Below are 19,820 nucleotides of genomic sequence, written 5' to 3' on the forward strand. Positions count from 1 at the left end.
TTGTGTGTGTATGTGGTGAAGAAGAAGGAAGAGTGTGAAAGTTTAATGCCACCACGTACAGTAATGTTCCCAGCTGGCACGGCTTGCATGCTTTAATAAGCCGTGTAATTATACCTGGGTAAGCAGATCCACCACTCATCTGTCACTAGTGACCCAAAGCCACGCTGGTGAGGTGAACGTCTCCCGGCGACAGCATTGTGAGGTGCACGTTGCTGTGGCAATGTGTCGTGAGGTAACAAAAGGGTCCAACTGTAAGGCCAGAGAAGTCTGAAACTTTAATAATCTTTTAGGTCATGAGGATATACTGTTGTGTCATCCAGAAAGAGTGCAAGAGAACGATTTGTGTGGTGTTCACGTTCTTATTTTATGTTAAGGCAAGTATATGTATTTTTTGCAAATAGGATTATGTGTCGTCTAAATCACTGCATACCTCTGAGATTCCAAGAAAAAGTCACTCATTCAATGTCTATGCCAAGCATTTTTGGTTTGGGTTGGAGTGAACAGTTTTTACCTTACTTTTAAAAGTGCTGCATGTGACTTGTTCTTCATGTGGAATCTCCTTCTATTCATCCAGGAAATTACATGTGATATCCCTCTCTTCCATGCATGGAATGGAGAGTGAAGACATTCCTCACAGTGGTGGGCACAGCTATCCAAAAAGTTAGCTTCAATAAACATTAATCCAGTAACTGAAAAGTTATCTTTTATGACGCTAAACCGTTAAACTGCTAAAAAAAAAAATTATCTTTATTCCAGATAACCAATAACTTTTAGTACTGATTCAGATGCGGCCACATCAGATTACACTGTCGGATAAACACTTCTGATAAACCAGTTTCACTTTCACTTTGCGCTGCTGGGTAAATTCAAGGCTCACAAACACATAAGAACGCACGAAAAATTAATGAATAAAAAAATAAAACCCCAAACACAGTCATCATCTTTCAAAAGCAGTAAAACATTAGAAATCACAGTTTATCTTGGTATTATATACACCATCATTTACAAACTAAAAAGCTGCTGCTTAATGCTGCACGCTTTGAGCTCTGCAGCTTAAACAACCGAAATACGTCCGTTAATGCACTGATTTGCAGAGTAAAATACACGTAGTAAATATAAATTCTTACCTGTTAGTTTCAGTGGGATTCATCTGAATTAATAATCCACATAAAGTGTCCTTTTTTTAAAATCCAAAACAGTGTCTAAAGGTGAAGAAAAGTCCCTCTATCCACACGGCTGTGCCATGAGAGCTCCTCACCCCCACCGAGTCCTGGCGATTAAATTACAGCCACAAAGAAATAAAATAAAATAATGTTAAAATTAGTCAGTTTTGCTTTTGTGTCAAGCGGACTCACTCACTGTAACTTCCAAAGTGAACCTGAACTACAGTACCCACAATGCTCCCTGCGTCCACCGGCCAATCACATTTTGCGCCTAATGATGACATCATCAGCAAGCGACAGGCAGCCAGTCTGCTACAAACACACGACAGACAGATTAAAATGTTTGATTTTAAGGTTTACAAACGTTTTGGACCATAAAACTTTGCTCACTTTACCAGCAAAAAAAAATGTTATCAGACTGAAAGTTATCAGAACTAAATTTATTGGAAGATAAATGGTCTGATGATGGTTTTAAAACTTATCTGAAAAGCTACCAAAAACATTAGCGTCGATAATTATCTATTATTGGATTAGCTAAACTGTGCCCACCACTGATTCCTCATGATTTAATTTTCACACATACAATAGCAGCGGTAATCCGATCTTGGGCTCTAGCATTTTATGGTGCTTCTGACAGTTTTGTGTTGTCTGTGTCTCCTTTACCTGCTGTGTTTTTCCTCTCTGGAAAACCTCTCACTTCTGAGTTCAAGCTGTGACTAACAATTGTCCAGTGCTTGGCGCACTTCGCTTCTTAAAGGCAACACCAGATGACGCTCTGACTGGTTGATTTTATGCTACAAGGTCTATTCGAAAAGTATCCGACCTTTGGCTGGGGGAAAAAAACTGGCTTACCTGGAGGGTTGGAAACCTAATCAGCCTCGAAGTACACTCCTTGGGACTCCACACACTTCTCCCAGTGGTGTCGCCATTGTTGGAAGCATTCCAAAAACGCCTCTTTCGGGATGGCACGCAGCTCCGCCGTTGTTGCAGCCATGATGTCCTCCCTTGTCTCAAAATGCGTTCCTTTTAATGGTCTTTTAATTTTTGGGAACAGCCAGAAGTCGCAAGGGGCCATGTCAGGAGAGTATGGAGCCTGTGGAACCACAGGAGTTTGGTTTTTAGACAAATAAGTCCGAATCAAGTTGGAGGAATGAGCTGGAGCATTGTCGTGGTGGAGGCGCCAATTTCCTGTGGCCCACAACTCCGATCTCTTGCGCCGTACAGCTTCACGGAGGCGACGGAGGACATCCCTGTAATACTCCTTCGTTACTGTGACCCTGTGGTGCGTACTCATGGTGTAACACACCGCAGGAGTCAAAGAAAACAGTCAGCATTACCTTCACATTGCTGCGCACTTGGCGCGCCTTCTTCGGTCGTGGCAACGTGGAATGCTTCCACTGTGACGACTGGAATTTCGTTTCCGGGTCGTACCCGTACACCCAGGACTCATCGCCGGTGATAATAGTGTCCATAAAGCTGGGATCACTTTGTGTGAAGTCCAGCATGTCCTGTGAGACTTCCACACGGAGGTGCTTTTGCTCCGCCGTCAGCAACCTCGGCACGAACTTTGCAGCCACTCGCTTCATGCCCAAATCTTCTGTAACAATGGAATGTGCCGAAAAAGTACTGATGTCCACTTCGTCCGCAATTTCTTGGATGGTCACTTGACGGTCCCGCATCACCACAGCGTTCACTTTGGAAATGATCTCATCATTTCGGCACGTCGATGGTCAGCCGGAGCGCGGCACACTCTCCACCGTTACGCGTCTGTCTTTAAACCGGTTGTACCACTCCTTAATCTGTGTGGTGCTCATAGCTTCATCCCCGAAAGCCGTCTTTATTTTTCGAATGGTTTCCACTTGGCTGTCGCCACGTTTCTGGCAAAATTTGATGCAATAGCACTGCTCCAATCGTTCCGCCATTTTCCTTGCAAGAAAAATCCGCCGAGCGCACAGGACCACTCTCCACACAAAGGCTGCTCACAGGTGAATGACGCAGCCGACAGGCGGGACAAAACTCACGCATCCGCACTAAGGTTCAAGGTAGGCTGATCTCACGTGACTCAGATCCATAAAGTTTTTTAAAAAAATAAAAAGGTCATTTTTCTTTCTAATAGACCTCGTATACGCGAAACACGCACATGATGAATTAGATGCATGAATCCAACCCCTTTGCATCTTGCGCCCTAGTTTACACTCAGTTTTTTTCACTGTGTAAATAATAAAAATGAGTTGGCCACACCTCTGATCAAACCCATGCCTCAGATAATCAAAATAGGGCCCTCCGTGTTTGTGAAAATCAAGCCTACACAGTAATGTCTTAACAATACAGTCTGAAGTGCATCATGCAAGTGCCTTTTGAAGTACACTCAACAAAAATATAAACGCAACACTTTTGGTTTTGCTCCCATTTTGTATGAGATGAACTCAAAGATCTAAAACTTTTTCCACATACACAATATCACCATTTCCCTCAAATATTGTTCACAAACCAGTTTAAATCTGTGATAGTGAGCACTTCTCCTTTGCTGAGATAATCCATCCCACCTCACAGGTGTGCCATATCAAGATGCTGATTAGACACCATGATTAGTGCACAGGTGTGCCTTAGACTGCCCACAATAAAAGGCCACTCTGAAAGGTGCAGTTTTATCACATAGCACAATGCCACAGATGTCGCAAGATTTCAGAGAGCGTGCAATTGGCATGCTGACAGCAGGAATGTCAACCAGAGCTGTTGCTCATGTATTGAATGTTCATTTCTCTACCATAAGCTGTCTCCAAAGGCGTTTCAGAGAATTTGGCAGTACATCCAACCAGCCTCACAACCGCAGACCACGTGTAACCACACCAGCCCAGGACCTCCACATCCAGCATGTTCACCTCCAAGATCATCTGAGACCAGCCACTCGGACAGCTGCTGAAACAATCGGTTTGCATAACCAAAGAATTTCTGCACAAACTGTCAGAAACCGTCGTCCTCATCGGGGTCTCGACCTGACTCCAGTTCGTCGTCGTCACCGACTTGAGTGGGCAAATGCTCACATTCGCTGGCGTTTGGCACATTGGAGAGGTGTTCTCTTCATGGATGAATCCCAGTTCACACTGTTCAGGGCAGATGGCAGACAGCGTGTGTGGCGTCGTGTGGGTGAGCGGTTTTCTGATGTCAGTGTTGTGGATCGAGTGGCCCATGGTGGCGGTGGGGTTATGGTATGGGCAGGCGTCTGTTATGGGCGAAGAACACAGGTGCATTTTATTGATGGCATTTTGAATGCACAGAGATACCATGATGAGATCATGAGGCCCATTGTTGTGCCATACATCCAAGAACATCACCTCATGTTGCAGCAGGATAATGCACGGCCCCATGTTGCAAGGATCTGTACACAATTCTTGGAAGCTGAAAATGTCCCAGTTCTTGCATGGCCGGCATACTCACCGGACATGTCACCCATTGAGCATGTTTGGGATGCTCTGGACCGGCGTATACGACAGCGTGTACCAGTTCCTGCCAATATCCAGCAACTTCGCACAGCCATTGAAGAGGAGTGGACCAACATTCCACAGGCCACAACTGACAACCTGATCAACTCTATGTGAAGGAGATGTGTTGCACTGCATGAGGCAAATGGTGGTCACACCAGATACTGACTGGTATCCCCCCCCAATAAAACAAAACTGCACCTTTCAGAGTGGCCTTTTATTGTGGACAGTCTAAGGCACACCAGTGCACTAATCATGGTGTCTAATCAGCATCTTGGTATGGCACACCTGTGAGGTGGGATGGATTATCTCAGCAAAGGAGAAGTGCTCACTATCACAGATTTAGACTGGTTTGTGAACAATATTTGAGGGAAATGGTGATATTGTGTATGTGGAAAAAGTTTCAGATCTTTGAGTTCATCTCATACAAAATGGGAGCAAAACCAAAAGTGTTGCGTTTATATTTTTGTTGAGTATATATCCAACTTCACTATTTACATGCCATTTAATCTGAGCACAAAATAAGTCTCAGGGCACAAAGCAGTTGTAGTGAATCTTTTAATTAACCATGGGTGTGTTTTGGGCGGAATATGAATATATGTACCATGCAATGATCTAGCCATTTATTATTGAACATTCATTGTTTGTGTATGTGCGTGCATGAGTGCATGTGCAATTTTTCACATATTTGCAATGAATCAATACCAATGTTAGCTTTCAGAAGAAAGAAGGGTTTTCACAATACAACACATGACATTCTATGAGGTCATCATCTTCAGAAGTATCGCAAAAAGTGTGTGTGTGTGATGTTGCACATTATTATATATGTTGTACATGCACAATGTATATGTTGTACATTCTACACTACATAGTCCACTGTATTGTATTGTATTGTATCCCTAAAATCACTCATAATTAGTATTAAAGATTTTTTTTTTCTGCTGGGGTGTTGTTTATAGAGTTGGAGCTAATGGGCTGTTTTATGGAACTTGGAATTCACTTGATGTGGCTCAGAACCAGCTGGAAGACATCAGTGTGGGACTGTGCGAGTGGGCGTCTGTATACAAAGAAATATACAACTGACTTAACCTCAAGACTCTACGTGTGCGTCGCCTGTTGCGTAATGTGTCTTAATGACACACCTGTTGAACACTGTTTATCTGCTGCGGCTTCACAGTCTCTTTTCCCCACGTAGAGCGGACCGGACCACACAAACGACAAAGTGACTGAGCTTAGCTGTGACATTTCCAACCTTATATGTCTTGATGACTAGTAAGTCCCTTCGGCTGCTCCCTTGTTTGCACTCGGGGTCGCCACAGCAAATTTGGCACAGGTTTTACGCCGGATGCCCTTCCTGACGCAACTCCACATTACATGGAGAAATGTGGCAGGGGTGGGATTTGAACCCAGAACCCAGAACCTTCCGAACTGAAACCAAGCGCATTAACCACTTGGCCACCACCCCTGCATATGTCTTGATGACTGATTGTGGTTATTTCTGAGCATTTTTGTCAGTGTTGCTGTTGTTTAAATGCAAAGCCCATCATGGAAGAGTGTATTAACTCACTCACAATGTCATGCACATTTAAAGGGGAACTGCCAGATATGGCAATCTAGGCTCTTTTTTTATGTTTTGGTGGTCATCTTGAAATTAATTGGCATAGTATTGCTTTAGAATGCAAACAGCATCACAAGCTAGCCAGCTAATTAATGTAATCGTATGGGGAAAGTGAAAAACATGCACAGTCAACCGCTTCTTGTCACTACTAAGCAAGCAAAAATGTCATTAAAAATGCTTGGTAGCATCGAGAGGACGCTTGTGGAGTTATGCATGCACATCTACCTCCTTACGTGGAAAGAAATGTATTAAAATGGGCAATTATATAGTTAGCCACTTACCTTAACCTAGCCATCCTCCCCTAGTGTTGCTTTCCTCTGAGTGATTACAAGCTGACTGCTGATGAGTAGCTTCTTATGTAAGACTCAGCAATTTTATTTTTTAAGTTTTACAGAAGATATATATGAAGACTCTGGTTTTTGCTTCAATTTCATTTGTTTGCATGTTACATTAATGGTTGTGAACAAGACGTTGCAAAGAATTTCCAACCAGTTTCAACAGGGTGGCTACTGAGGTTTGGAGAGGCCCCAGTAAAAAAAAGAAAAACCTGAATCCCTACACTTGATATTTTTTCCTTGCTCTTATTTGTGTGCACATGTGTCTGTGTGTACGGGTGTCCATGTGGTCAACGTGCATGAGATATCTTCACAAAGTCTTTGTGTATCAATGTGAAACTTGATGTGCATGATCACCTCACCAAGACCTCCGACAAGTTCAACAGTGGGTGCATTTCGAGTCTAATTGTGGCCACCAGGGGTCCGAGTCTCAGAAAACTTGCGTATGCTATATTTTGACAAAAACTTTAATTTATCAAGGTGAAAGCTGGTATGCAAGTTCACGTCATAAAGAATCCAGACAATCCCTATGTTGAGCGCATTTCAGTTCTAACAATAACCATCAGGGGCAGAAGTGTCTGAAGCTTTGCATTGCTCAGATCGAGGCTGAGCTTGGCGAAGCAGAGCAGTAATTGTTTCTTTGCATATCTGCATCTGCAGGTCCAACCTGCTGCCAGATTCTATTATAATAATTTTATTGCCGATGCCATCAAATATGGCTATCGGGTATTGCAAAGGCTTTGCGTCTGTCTGTCCGTCTGTCCATCTGTCTGTGCTCAGTATAAATCCAGTCCTATTACTGTCAGTCTTTTTTGAGTGGCAGGAGTGACAGCCAATCAGAGTAGAGCGGCACTGTGACGTCAGTGGCTTGTCTCTCCAAAACCTCTTCATTTTATGTTTATATGCATGTTTCTCATATATTATGTGAAAGCTAGCGAGAAATAAGCACTTCTAAAACTGAAAATACTGTCTTTGAAACCCACGGACACCTCTGAACTTATTTACAAGACATTTCATGGATATTAGCATGGTGACGTCACAGGCTGGTAGCTAGCTGCAAAACTCTGTTTCGTTTGTGGGTAAATATAACCTCTTTGTCATATATTATGTAAAAGCTAGTGAGAAATAAACACTTCCAAAACTAAAAACACTGTCTTTGAAACCCACTGACACCTCTGAACTTATTTAAAAGACATTTCATGGATATTAGCATGGTGACGTCACAGGCTGGTAGCTAGCTGCATAACTCTGTTTCGTTTGTGGGTAAATATAACCTCTTTGTCATATATTATGTAAAAACTAGTGAGAAATAAACACTTCCAAAACTAAAAACACTGTTTTTGGAACCTGATAACACCTCTGCAGTCATTTACAAGACATTTTGCTGATGTTAGCATGCATGCTAACTTCAGCTAATTCAAAGCTAACTTCCTATGGAGTTAAATTTGTCTCATTAATACCTGCAAACGCACAGGGGGTGCTCTACAAATATTCCTTGATTTTGCACAACATGAACAAATGATGATTTGAACATGTAGAAATTGTACGTAAGACAATAGAATCTTAAAGTAGACCTGCATTGAAATAAATGTGGTCAAATTTCAGAAAGAAATAGCTGATATGTATTTATAAGACCCTTGTGAATGCAGTAAAGTAAATCTGTAAGCCCAAATTTGTAATTCAGCAGAGAAATCTTTGTTTAAAAATGACAAATTTGCAGCTAAAATTTAGCCTTCCGTGAAAACAGTTTGTACATCCGTATCATTTCCATGACGTCAGGGACAAGACGACGCGTTCCCGCCTTCAGTCTGATCCCGCATTGAAATTGATTTTATCTGTTAGTAATGTTACTGTTATACACATCCTGGTTTCAACATCCAAAAGTAAGTTGCAATGAATGTGAGATACAGCTCTGCATGTCCGGTCTGCATGCTCAGATCAACAGCGAGCAACATCGACAGCGGGCGCCGTTCTTCCCCGACGCCTCGCTTTCACTGCCCCTGATGCGCTTACCGAGTGCATGCGCTCGTTAAATTCCGCCGCAGGCCACTCACACCCCCATGTCTGCTGTGCAGCTGCAGACACATCCCTGTCTACTGAATGGAGGTACAGCCAACTTGGCACAAGTCCAGAGACTACGCTCACCGTTTTAATACGAAGCGGCCGGTGACACCTGTTGCCCGCAAGGACAGACTTCTTGCGGCAAAATCCGCAGCGCTGCACGTCTCGGTAATCGGAGCTGCATTTTTTTGTTCAAAAAATCTGACTGCATTTTTTTCAATGCAGGTCTCCTTTAATAATTAATTAAATTAAATTAAACAACTGCTAATTATAAAGAACACAATGCTCATACAGCCGAGGGTATTTTAGCATTGCGTTATATTTTTATTTTGTCGTTATTGTTAGGAGCTTGGCACTGACTGAATCTGCTTTTAGTTGGTAATGTGTGTGTGTGTGTGTGTGTGTGTGTGTGTGTGTGTGTGTGTGTGTGTGTGTGTGTGTGTGTGTGTGTGTGTGTGTGTGTGTGTGTGTGTGTGTGTGTGTGTGTGTGTGTGTCATGTCTAGCCACAAGATGGGGGTGTAGGGCTGATGTTGACAATTAATTAAATGTGAGTGGAAATGTGTCTAAAACAAAATGTGTTCACCCTCAAGTAGGTCAACCAGGAATGATAATAATTCCTTCTTTGTGTCTTTTTTTTCTAAATCTCAGGCTCACACACACAAAGTCACACAACATGAACACACACATAAAGGTACGTATATTCCCCGATTGATGCCCCGGTGATGGTCGTCACCCTGACAACCGCTTCCCCTAACGACTGCATTCCTCTGCTCTACTTTTTATGTTGCACGTGCACGTTTAACGCGTGCCCTTACACCGATTGATCCTCCTCGCGTTCCTTTGAACTCCACACTTCTGTCGAATCCTCTTCGCCACAATGCACACTTTGATGGGTGTCATCTTTAGGTGTACCTGGGAGGGACATGTTGTGCACGTTGTTTTGCGGCACAGCAGAGGTGAAGCCAGCAGAGCTCACTGAGTGCACTCTGGCAGATGCACGACAGATGAGATAGCGACTGCTCCTGCAGCACAAATGTACTGGGTGTGGTTCTGGTGAAGCTGCATTAAGAGGAAACATCTTCCGATTCATTGCAGATCATTTTACACTCTGCAATGGGAAGCTTGGATGATGTCATGCTTGCAGCTTCCTCTCGAACGGATACATTTCTGCATGTGTACTGTTCTTCTTTTCGAGAGAGACGAGAGGTTGTTCTCCTCATCTTTCCCCTGTAAATCTGAAGCCTTTTTAATCTTCACACATCAGAGGGGTAGGGGACGGGGAGGGCGGGGCTATTGGTCGGAAATGTGATCATTGCAACCACCATGAGTTTTTCCTGTTGCTCCTCTTCTCAGTTTCATGTCACTATGCTCCAAGTCTTTGTGTCGCTTCTTGTCCTCCAGGTCTCCGACCTCATCCTGGGATGACGGGCATCGATGCGCTGGAAGCTGCATCCGCAGCATTGAGTGTCAGAAACAGTATCGGACTCATTGTGGAAGCACATTCCGATTAGTCAGGGTGACTGAGCCAAAATATTAGATACGCCTAGTGGTTGTAGTATGAGGAGGTGGAGAAGCGAACACAACATGGGGAAGGAGGAGGAGTAGGATAAGAGGCAACAAATATTTGGGTGGGATGGGGGGGCGCGGGAAGGAGGCGTTAGAGAAATTGGGTCATTAGATACTTTGCATATTCTTTTACATAACTGAATAATGTGGTGCACATATTCTCTGTCTTCTTCTCGTGAAACTGATACATCTGGATCTGCATTCTCTCCGAGTGCACCCGGAATGTTCTCGAGTGGAAACGGGCTTTGATCTGTTTGACTGCCGTGCCTGGCGTATATATCCTGCTCTTTTTCTCTGTGCGATCAGACAGTATGTGGCTCCAAGAATTTTAAAAAGTCACCAGACAGAAGAATCGCACCTGTGAAGACGAGTTAAATTACTGATTTTTTTCCTCTTCCAAGTAGGGATGTGACGATACACTCAACTCACGATTCGATACGATTCCCGATAGGATTTTCTTACAATTTTTATAACAGAATGAGCTGCAAATTATGACCGGAAAATATTGCTTTATTTCTATAAACTGTCCAAAACAACACATCATCTTCTTTAATGTGCAACTAAAATTATACTTTATTTTAATTAACAAAAATTTTGATTGGATTTTTTTTTTTTTTTGTAAGCAAACAAAAAAAAAAATCCCACATTTACATAACTAAATAAGTATATCCTGCCATGATGCTGACTTAAGAAATAAAAATGAACAAATGTCCATCATAATTACTCATTCTACATAATTTTTAAATTTCTGATGTTTCAACCTTTATTCTTAATCTTTACAAAGAGTCATCAAAGACCTATAATATCCACCACAGATTACGCCTCCCCAAGTGTAGGACCAACAGACTGAAAAACTCCTTTGTCCCTCAGTCCATCAGACTGTACAACTCCTCATTCAGGAGGAAGAGGAGTAATAGGAAGACAGGGGATGGGAATGAGAGGAACAGTAGTAGCTAGTAAGCAGTGTTTATATTTGTATTTACATTTTGCAAATTGTTTTTTACTTCTACTTTTGATACTCTGTGTGCTTCTTACCCTGTGTGCTGCTATACATTGCTGCTGGAACCTCAATTTCTCGATCCGGAAACCCTATTGTTATTTTTTTTTTTCCCAGTTTTTATCTAATTTGCAATGTATCATTACATCCTTAATTCCAAAGTTTTGGAAAACAGGCACACACCCTGTAGGATGCAGTGAGTGAGTTCGCACAAGAACTCAAAAACAATAAATGCAAACATCTCGTCGTAGCTCACCATAGTAAAACGGGTAGATAATAAGGACAAATGGATTAGTTTGTTAGTTAACTTTGCTGCACTGGGTCAATCTAAAAAGCAACTTTTTTGTTTTTGTAATATCCTACAGACTTGTCTTCCGCCTGCTACATGCTGCCATCTGCTGGACATGTCTGGGATTGTTGCAGCGAATAATCTTATCACATGCACGATGGAATTTCGGAGCAGGTGCTGTTGAAGTTAAATGTCGCTTTAAATGAGCTTGTTTGCCCGTTTGACTCGGAGCCACCGAGGTCACCGCTGCTTCTGAAATTTTCCGTGAAGAAAACTTATTTCTGCATCCTTCAGGATGAGTTAGTGAATCACTGAAAGCGTTGTGGAGGTTTTGAAGGAAACAGTGTGTTTTTGCTGTGTAGATTGTGTGAGCTTGAGGAGCTCAGTGATCACTGAAAGTGGGAGGGGCACTCAGTGATCTCACACACACTCCCTCTGTAGGGAGCTCTTAGTGTTGGATGCTGCCGTTGCTTCAGCAGCTGGATGTGCAGCAGTGACATGTGTGTGTGTGTGTGTGTGTGTGTGTGTGTGTGTGTGTGTGTGTGTGTGTGTGTGTGTGTGTGTGTGTGTGTGTGTGTGTGTGTGTGTGTGTGTGTGTGTGTGTGTGTGTGTGTGTGTGTGTGTGTGTGCATGCTGACGTTTTACACACTGGATCGTATTAGAGCATGTTTTGCGGCTGGGATGTGTGTGTCGCTGTCAACGGGACTGAATCTGTAAAGGTAATTTGACTACAGGGATTCAGAGAGGCGCGGTTGACTTTCAGTCAGAGTGTGTGTGTGTGTGGGTGTGTGGGTGTGTGTGTTCATCCTACAGCGTGAAGGATTGTAGGAAGATGTTATAAGAAGGAAAAGGCTTTCGGATGTTGCGTTGCAGGACTATGGGATGGTAAACCCCCTCCTGGGGCTTCAGGATTATCCATAATGGGGAACAACATCCACAAGAAGAAGGCCCAAATAGAGAAGAACTTCTCCTCACTGCCATCAGTGAGTCCAAAACCAAAAGCCTTCTGGCTGTTTGGACAATCAAATAAGGTGAAAACAGGTAAGAACAGGATATAAAGCCATTATTAAATTTATTATTATGTTTATTTTTGAATGCATTTATTTTGATACCTAATTTATCAAGCTGCAAAGATTATTTTTATAATTGATTATTCTGATAATCATTTTTTGCTATTAATTGATTAAAATGTCAGAAAACAAGTTTGTGTGTGTGTGTGTGTGTGTGTGTGTGTGTGTGTGTGTGTGTGTGTGTGTGTGTGTGTGTGTGTGTGTGTGTGTGTGTGTGTGTGTGTGTGTGTGTGTGTGTGTGTGTAATGTACAGTTTTTCAAAATGTGAGGAGTCATCCTCAGGTCACTTGTTGTGACTCAGTTGCTGACTTGGCTTTTTGAAAACCAGTCCAAACCAGTTTCTCACATGTGTCTATTTTAAATCCAGTTTAACTCCAGAAGATGATTTAAAACACTTGAGTCAAGTCTGTGCTTTGTGTAAAACAGTCTGTAACCAGTGTGAAATATCAAGCTACTTTACACCCTTTAAATATTATTCCCAATAAGTTAGCAGCTAACCAGTTTACATCCAGTTCAAGACATTAAAAAAAATGAATTAAAAAGCACTTCAGTCAAGTTGGTGCTTTGTGGAGAACAATAACTGTCTCTAATTTTAACAGATTTTATGGTCTTAACTCCAAATACGTTTATAACTAGATTCAAAGAGTTTAAAACCAACTTTGAGAACATTTTAAAATGGCTTAAAAACATTTTAGTCAAATTGATGTTTATTTTAGAACCACTTTCACAGAGATTATCTGTGATTCCAACAGATTATGAATAATGCAAAAATTCCAAATATGTTAACTAGATTAACCAGTTTAAAAGTTATTTAAACTGTCATAAACTAGGTTTTCATGAGTGAATAACCATTAAAAAAGGTGTTTCTGTCAATTTATTAACTTTACACCCTTCAAAATGATTCCCAGTAAGTTAGTAACCATCTTGCATCCAGTTCAAGACATTTTTTAAGCAAAAAATGGCTTTAAAAGCATTTCAGGCAAGTTGGTGCTTTGTGGAGAACAATAACTGTCTGTAATTTTAACAGATTTTATGATATTTAAAACAACTCCAAATAAGTTTAGAACTAGATTCAAAGCATTTAAAACAAACTTTAAGAACACTTTAAAAATAATGCAAGAATTCCAATTATGTTAACTAGATATAACCCATTTAAAAGTAGTTTAAACTGTTGTAAATTAGCTTTTCACAAGTGAATAACCATTTAAAAAGGTGTTTCTGTCCATTTATTAACTTTACACCCTTTAAAATGATTGCTATTAAGTTAGCAACTAACCAGTTTACATCCAGTTCAAGACATTTAAAAAATTTGTTTAAAAAGCACTTCAGTCAAGTTGGTGCTTTGTGGAGAAATTTTAACAGATTTTATGGTCTTTAAACTCCAAATAAGTTTAGAACTAGATTCAAAGAGTTTAAAACCAAGTTTAAGAACATTTTAAAATGTCTTAATAAGCACTTTAGTCAAATTGGTGCTTTAACATTTTAAAACACAAGAATTCAAAATATGTTAACTAGATATAACCAATTTAAAAATAGTTTAAACTGTAGTAAACTAGCTTTTCATGAGTGAATAAACATTTAAAAAGGTGTTTCTGTCAATTTATTAACATTACACCCTTTAAAATGATTGCTAATAAGATAGTAACTATCTTACATCCAGTTCAAGACATTAAAAATTGTCTTAAAGGCACTTCAGTCAATTTGGTGCTTTGTGGAGAAATTTTAACAAATTTTATGGTCTTTTAAACAGTTCCAAATAATCTTAGAACTAGATTCAAAGAGTTTAAAACCAAGTTTAAGAACATTTTAAATTGTCTTAAAAAGCACTTTAGTCAAATTGCTGTAACATTTGAAAACGCAACAATTCCAAATATGTTAACTAGATATAACCCATTTAAAAGTAGTTTAAACTGTGAATAACTATTTTAAAAGGTATGTCTGTCGAAAATTTGAATTTATTTTCTAGATCTTTATGATGTGATTGGTTGTAAAAGTAGTTGATTCTTTTGGTGTCAGTGGACTAATTGCTTCAGCTCAACTGATTCCTGTTGTGTCTGTGTTGACTGGTTGATGATTTATTTACTGTAAGCCTTTTTCGTGCACAGTGACAATATTCCCCATGCTGACTACAACTGAGTCAGCTTTAAGGTTTCCTGTGTATTGCACAAGTCTGCAGAAGAGTGTGTGCATGTGCATGTGCATGCGCATACGTGCATGCATGTGTGAGCCTGGGCGCTGCTCTAGCTGCAGCGTGCTCCGCAGAGGGAAACAGGACCACGTGTGACCTCCACCGCTTATTGTCTGTGTTAACAATCCCTGAAGCAACAAAAACAGGTTGAACAGCCCGTCAGTCAGATCGCCTGATGATAACGTGGCCGCATCTCAGATTGGTCTGTTTGTTCACATTTTTACATGTTCACAAAATTGTCTCATTGTTGACAAACAGTTACGCTTGTGTGCACAGCGGTGGCGCATACAGCTGTATCGTTTTCAGGTCCCTGTCCTGGTAATCTGAAGCACATGGTCTTTATCTGAGTGACCATGCATGAAGGAGACTAGTGAGTGAAGCCACCCATGACAACTCTGAAGGAGTTACAGGCTCGTGTGGCCGTAACTGCACAAACTGTGCACAGGGGCGCCACCAGGGATTTTAGGCCCCATGAAAACAAGTCTTACTGGGCCACCCCCCATATTATTTTGTCAGTATTATAATTGTATTAGGGCCTCTCTCAGCGCCTGTCAATCATGGGCCCCTAGAATCCTTATTCTCCCCTTTTTGGCACCCTGACGGTGCATAGTGCAACATTTATCTGTTGCACAGCTTCATGGTGGAATGGAACCCAGAACAGATCCAACAAGCCATCGTTGGATCTGTTCCTAAATCGGAGTCCGTCCCGCGTCCACCACAGAAATCATCCAGTCTAGCACGTGTATCCAGCCGCATCTTAGACAGAGAGAAAACGAAAACCGAATCAGTTGGCCACAAAAACTACACATAAGATATAATTCATTAGCATTAAGCAACAGGAAAGCAGAAAAAATACTAAGGTGATCACCAAGCCCCAAGCTTCACTAACAGACCCAGACTTTAGATAAAGTTAGATATCCAGTGTGTCAGATCATGCTACACAATTCTCAAGTAGGAGTTCACATAATTGTGATCAGTCCTACAAATTCTGTCCTGCCGCCACGAAATCATCATGCCCTCCACTCATCCCCCACCAAAAAAAAAAAAAAAAAGCTCTCGAGCCGCCGCTGTAGCTGACTTGTTTTTGTTGTACTACTTCACTTCAGCCTTCAGAGAAAATCTGGTTTTACCACCATGGTTGAAATAATTTGTTCCTGATGCAGCTGGTTTTGCTAAATCCTGTTTGTTAATGGTATGGAGCAATGCGTCGGCTGTCAGACTGGACCAACCAGTGGAAAGAATCTTTCTTGTCAAAGCATCGGCGCAGTAAAGTGAAGGAGATGGACTGTGGTCGTGCAAAAACATATTTCATTTAATGCATTTTCTGCCCCGGTGGTCGACGTCTGTGCAGGCGGGATTATAGTCTTCTGTGCACTTACCACCTTATTTATGGTGAGTTTATTCAAATCACAGCCAGTTCCCGCCGAGCAGATGCTGGAACCCAAACACAAATGTTTTCAGAACTTATGTTGAAATGAGCTTCACTTCCTGTTATTTGTGGCGATTGTATCTGCTTATTGTTACGCAGCAATTCAAAATAACAGCCGACTGAGCAGCATGAGAGTTAAAGAGGTCATATTTTTTGTGGAAAGAACTACACAGTCTATGGGAAAGAGCAACACTGTGCACACATGTTTAGGTGGATTGCAGCCGTGTCTGTGCATTACTTATCCACGTTATCTCCTCCATGACTTTATTTATATACGAGCTAATGGACTGAAGACACAGTAAAGTCCACCAATGGGGAGTCAGTGGTGCAGAACTACAGCCTTTAGGAAGACCAGAGCAAATATTTATTAAATAAAATGTAATAAAATGTACATTTCCTTTTTTTTTTTTCTTCAAAATTTACAAAATTGTCTTATTTCTGATATATGTCATTAAATTTGTGGTATTTATTTGGGTGGGGGTCACGGCAAATATCATGACTTCACTCCGTGACATCTTGAAGGCGACACGAAGGAGAAGCAAGCCCCAACTTCCGGTTGTGCTAAATGAAGCAAATGTGGAAGTGGCAAACCATGCAGTTCCTTGAATGGCCAATTGAAGCTGATGCCAAAGTGATTCATTCTCCGTAGATATCCATGTTAAAATGTCCAAATTTAGAGCAGAGGTAAACGTGTTTACAGCTCGTTTAAAGCTTATTTATAGCTCATTCCTCCTTCCATAGCAATCATACGGGAGCTGATTTTTACCCGACGCCATCTAATATGTCCATCGGGTATCGCAAAGGCTTTTCATCCTTCTGTCTGTCTGTGCTTATCATAAACTCAGTCCTAGAGTCTTCAAATTGACAGGGAACATTCTTTGGACACAGACCTTGGACAAGTTCAAAGGTGGCTAACCTTGACATATTTTAAGAGGCATTTTAAGAGGTTAAAAAGTCACATTCTGTTCCTATTTTTATGGTATGATCTTGCTGACCTTAACGTGGTGATGTCACTTCCTGGTGTCGCTAGCCGCTACCTTCGCTTCATTTCCTTTCTTATATGTTATGTAAAAGCTAGTGAGAAATAAACACTTCTAAAATGAAAACGTCAAACACTCTGAGGCTTGATTGCTGAGAGTGTTTGCATATAATGTCATTTAAGAGACAGCAAGCCATAAGAGGACAGTCAAAGCTGAAAGAAGAAGGTGACATTGTGTTACAGGACGATGTGTAACTGGAGAACTTCAGATATTCTATTATCCTGCTGGCGAAGCCTTTTGATTTCTGCACGCAAAGCTAAGACACACACGCTCGTCATCCTTTGAAGATCTGCTTTTCTGCAGTGCGTCTCTCAAACTGCTGGACCCCCTGCAGAGAGCAGAGGCTGCTGGGATGAAGGATGAAGTGACCATCATTTTCATTCCTACGCCTCAACCCTTCATCTGATCTTTTTCCCGCTCTTGCTGTTTCTGCCCCTCCCTGTTTTTCCACCAGCAGATTTTCACTCCTGTTCCCCGTCTTTAGCGCCACCCAAACTCAAATCTGTGCTTTTAACACAAAGTACACAGCTCCGTCGCACCTGTTTCCTGTGACGTTCGGTTCTCACGGCCTCCGCAGCAGCACCGCCTCTTTGGGTTTTGCCTGTTTTCACTGTCGCCGCAAATTTTCCTCCCGGAACTGTTCCAGCAAAGTAACGCTGAAGAGACGCATTGACCTTCTTCTATCCTGTAGTTTCTTGTTGCCTTTTTGAATCTTCTGGCCTTAAATGTTTCTAAATCAGGACCATTCCATTCAGTTGACCAACAAACCATAAACAAATGTCAAAAATAACTTTTCATAAAAGTGCTATAATGTGCTGGATGTGTACGCTGGATACGCCGTGACTCATATCTAAATGAATATGTTCCTGGGAAAGAATTCCGGTCCTGGTTCTGACTAGTGTGGGACTCAATTTTTCTTTGAAACAGAGTGGTTTGAGATTTTAGTTCTGATGACAACATAAAATGTTTGTCGCATCTGAAAACACGTATTTCTACCACCAACACCACCGTAAATCCTTCAGAAAGATTAATCCAGATTATTTCATCTAAATTTATTGACATTTTTTTTAATTTTCTCATAGCTCTGGTGGTAAACTGGGTTGTCTGTTAACCTGAACAGTTGATAGGTTTGACCCCTTATTGGAGCACCAAAATGTCCAATACACAACCTAAACTACATAACCTTGTGGCACATCGACTTTACGTTAAGGTGAGGAAAAAAAATACAAAATAATGTCGAAAATTACTGCATCTCTAATGGTTAACAAGTCATTATCCGAGGCCAAAATATGGCCATCGGGTATTGCGTAGGCCTTGCGTCCGTCTGTCCGTCTGTCTGTGCTCAGCATAACTCCAGTTCTATCACTGCCACAGTCTTTAAATTCACAGGGAACATTCTTGGGACACAAACCTTGATCAAGTTCAAAGATATCTAACCTTGACCTATTTTAAGAGGTATTTTAAGAGGTTAAAAAGTCATATTCTGCTTCAGTCTGTTCTGTTTAGCTTTTGAGTGGCGAGGGTGGCAGCCAATCAGAGTAGAGCTGCACTGTGACATCAGTGGCTGTTCTCTCTAAAACTGCTTTGTTTTGTGTGTTTGTATGCATGTCTCTCATATATTATGTAAAAGCTGGCGAGAAATAAATACTTCTAAAAACACCATTTTTGGAACCTAATAACACCTCTGAACTTATTTACAAGACATTTCACAGACGTTAGCATGGTGACATCACAGGCTGGCAGCTAGCTGCAAAACTCTGTTTTGTTTGTGTGTAAATATAACATTTTTGTCATATATTATGTAAAAGCTAACAAGAAATAAACACTTCTAAAACTGAAAATGCAGTTTTTGGAACCTAATAACACCTCTGAACTTATTTAGAGGCAACGTCACAGGCTGGTAGCTGGATGCAAACTTTGTTTTGTTTGTGTGTAAATGTAACCTCTTTGTCATATAAAAGCTGGCGAGAAATAAACACTTCTAAAACTGAAAACGCCATTTTTTGGAACCTAATAACAACTTATTTACAAGACATTTCGCAGATGTTAGCATGGTGACATCACAGACTGGTAGCTGGCTGCAAAACTCTGTTTTGTTTGTGTGTAAATATAACATTTTTGTCATATATTATGTAAAAGCTAACAAGAAATAAACACTTCTAAAACTGAAAATGCCGTTTTTGTAACCTGATAACACCTCTGGAGTCATTTACAAGACACTGTGCGGTGTTAGCGTGCACGCTAACTTCTCTGGAGTAACTTCCAAATTTAAAAGCTAACTTCCAAATTTAACTTCCTATGGAGTTAAATTTGTCAGCAAATGCCAGAGGGTGATCTACAAATATTCCTTGATTTGCACAATGTCTGGTCTTGTCAAAAGCTCATGTACACGCACATGCAAGGCCTCCTGCAGACGCCATTAAGCCGTAAATATTGTTTTTGACTGACTGATTGATTGATTGATTGATTGATAGAGGGGCTTTATTAAACATGCACAAATTGTAAGACAGTAGGATGTTAATAATTAATTAAACAACTGGAAATTATAAAGAACAGTGCTCATAAGGCCAAGGGTATTAGC

General features: G+C 41.1%; 1 protein-coding gene across 2 annotated transcripts in view; it reads left to right on the top strand.

Annotated features, from left to right (window-relative positions):
• Positions 1-19,820, top strand: part of kiaa1522 (KIAA1522 ortholog) — a 63,264-nt gene that overhangs the window by 9,206 nt on the left and 34,238 nt on the right. The window contains exon 1 of one of the 2 annotated variants that reach the window (XM_034160250.1): positions 11,971-12,553. The exons of the other annotated variant lie outside the window; for it this stretch is intronic. Within the exon in view, the coding sequence (XP_034016141.1) occupies positions 12,433-12,553 (121 nt within the window). The 5' untranslated portion in view covers positions 11,971-12,432. Of the gene's footprint in view, positions 1-11,970; positions 12,554-19,820 lie in introns of those variants that run through there. 2 annotated transcript variants of the gene reach the window in all.

This window comes from Thalassophryne amazonica, chromosome 20 (genome assembly GCF_902500255.1).
Source record: "Thalassophryne amazonica chromosome 20, fThaAma1.1, whole genome shotgun sequence".
In the NCBI taxonomy this organism is placed as follows: Eukaryota; Metazoa; Chordata; class Actinopteri; order Batrachoidiformes; family Batrachoididae; genus Thalassophryne; species Thalassophryne amazonica.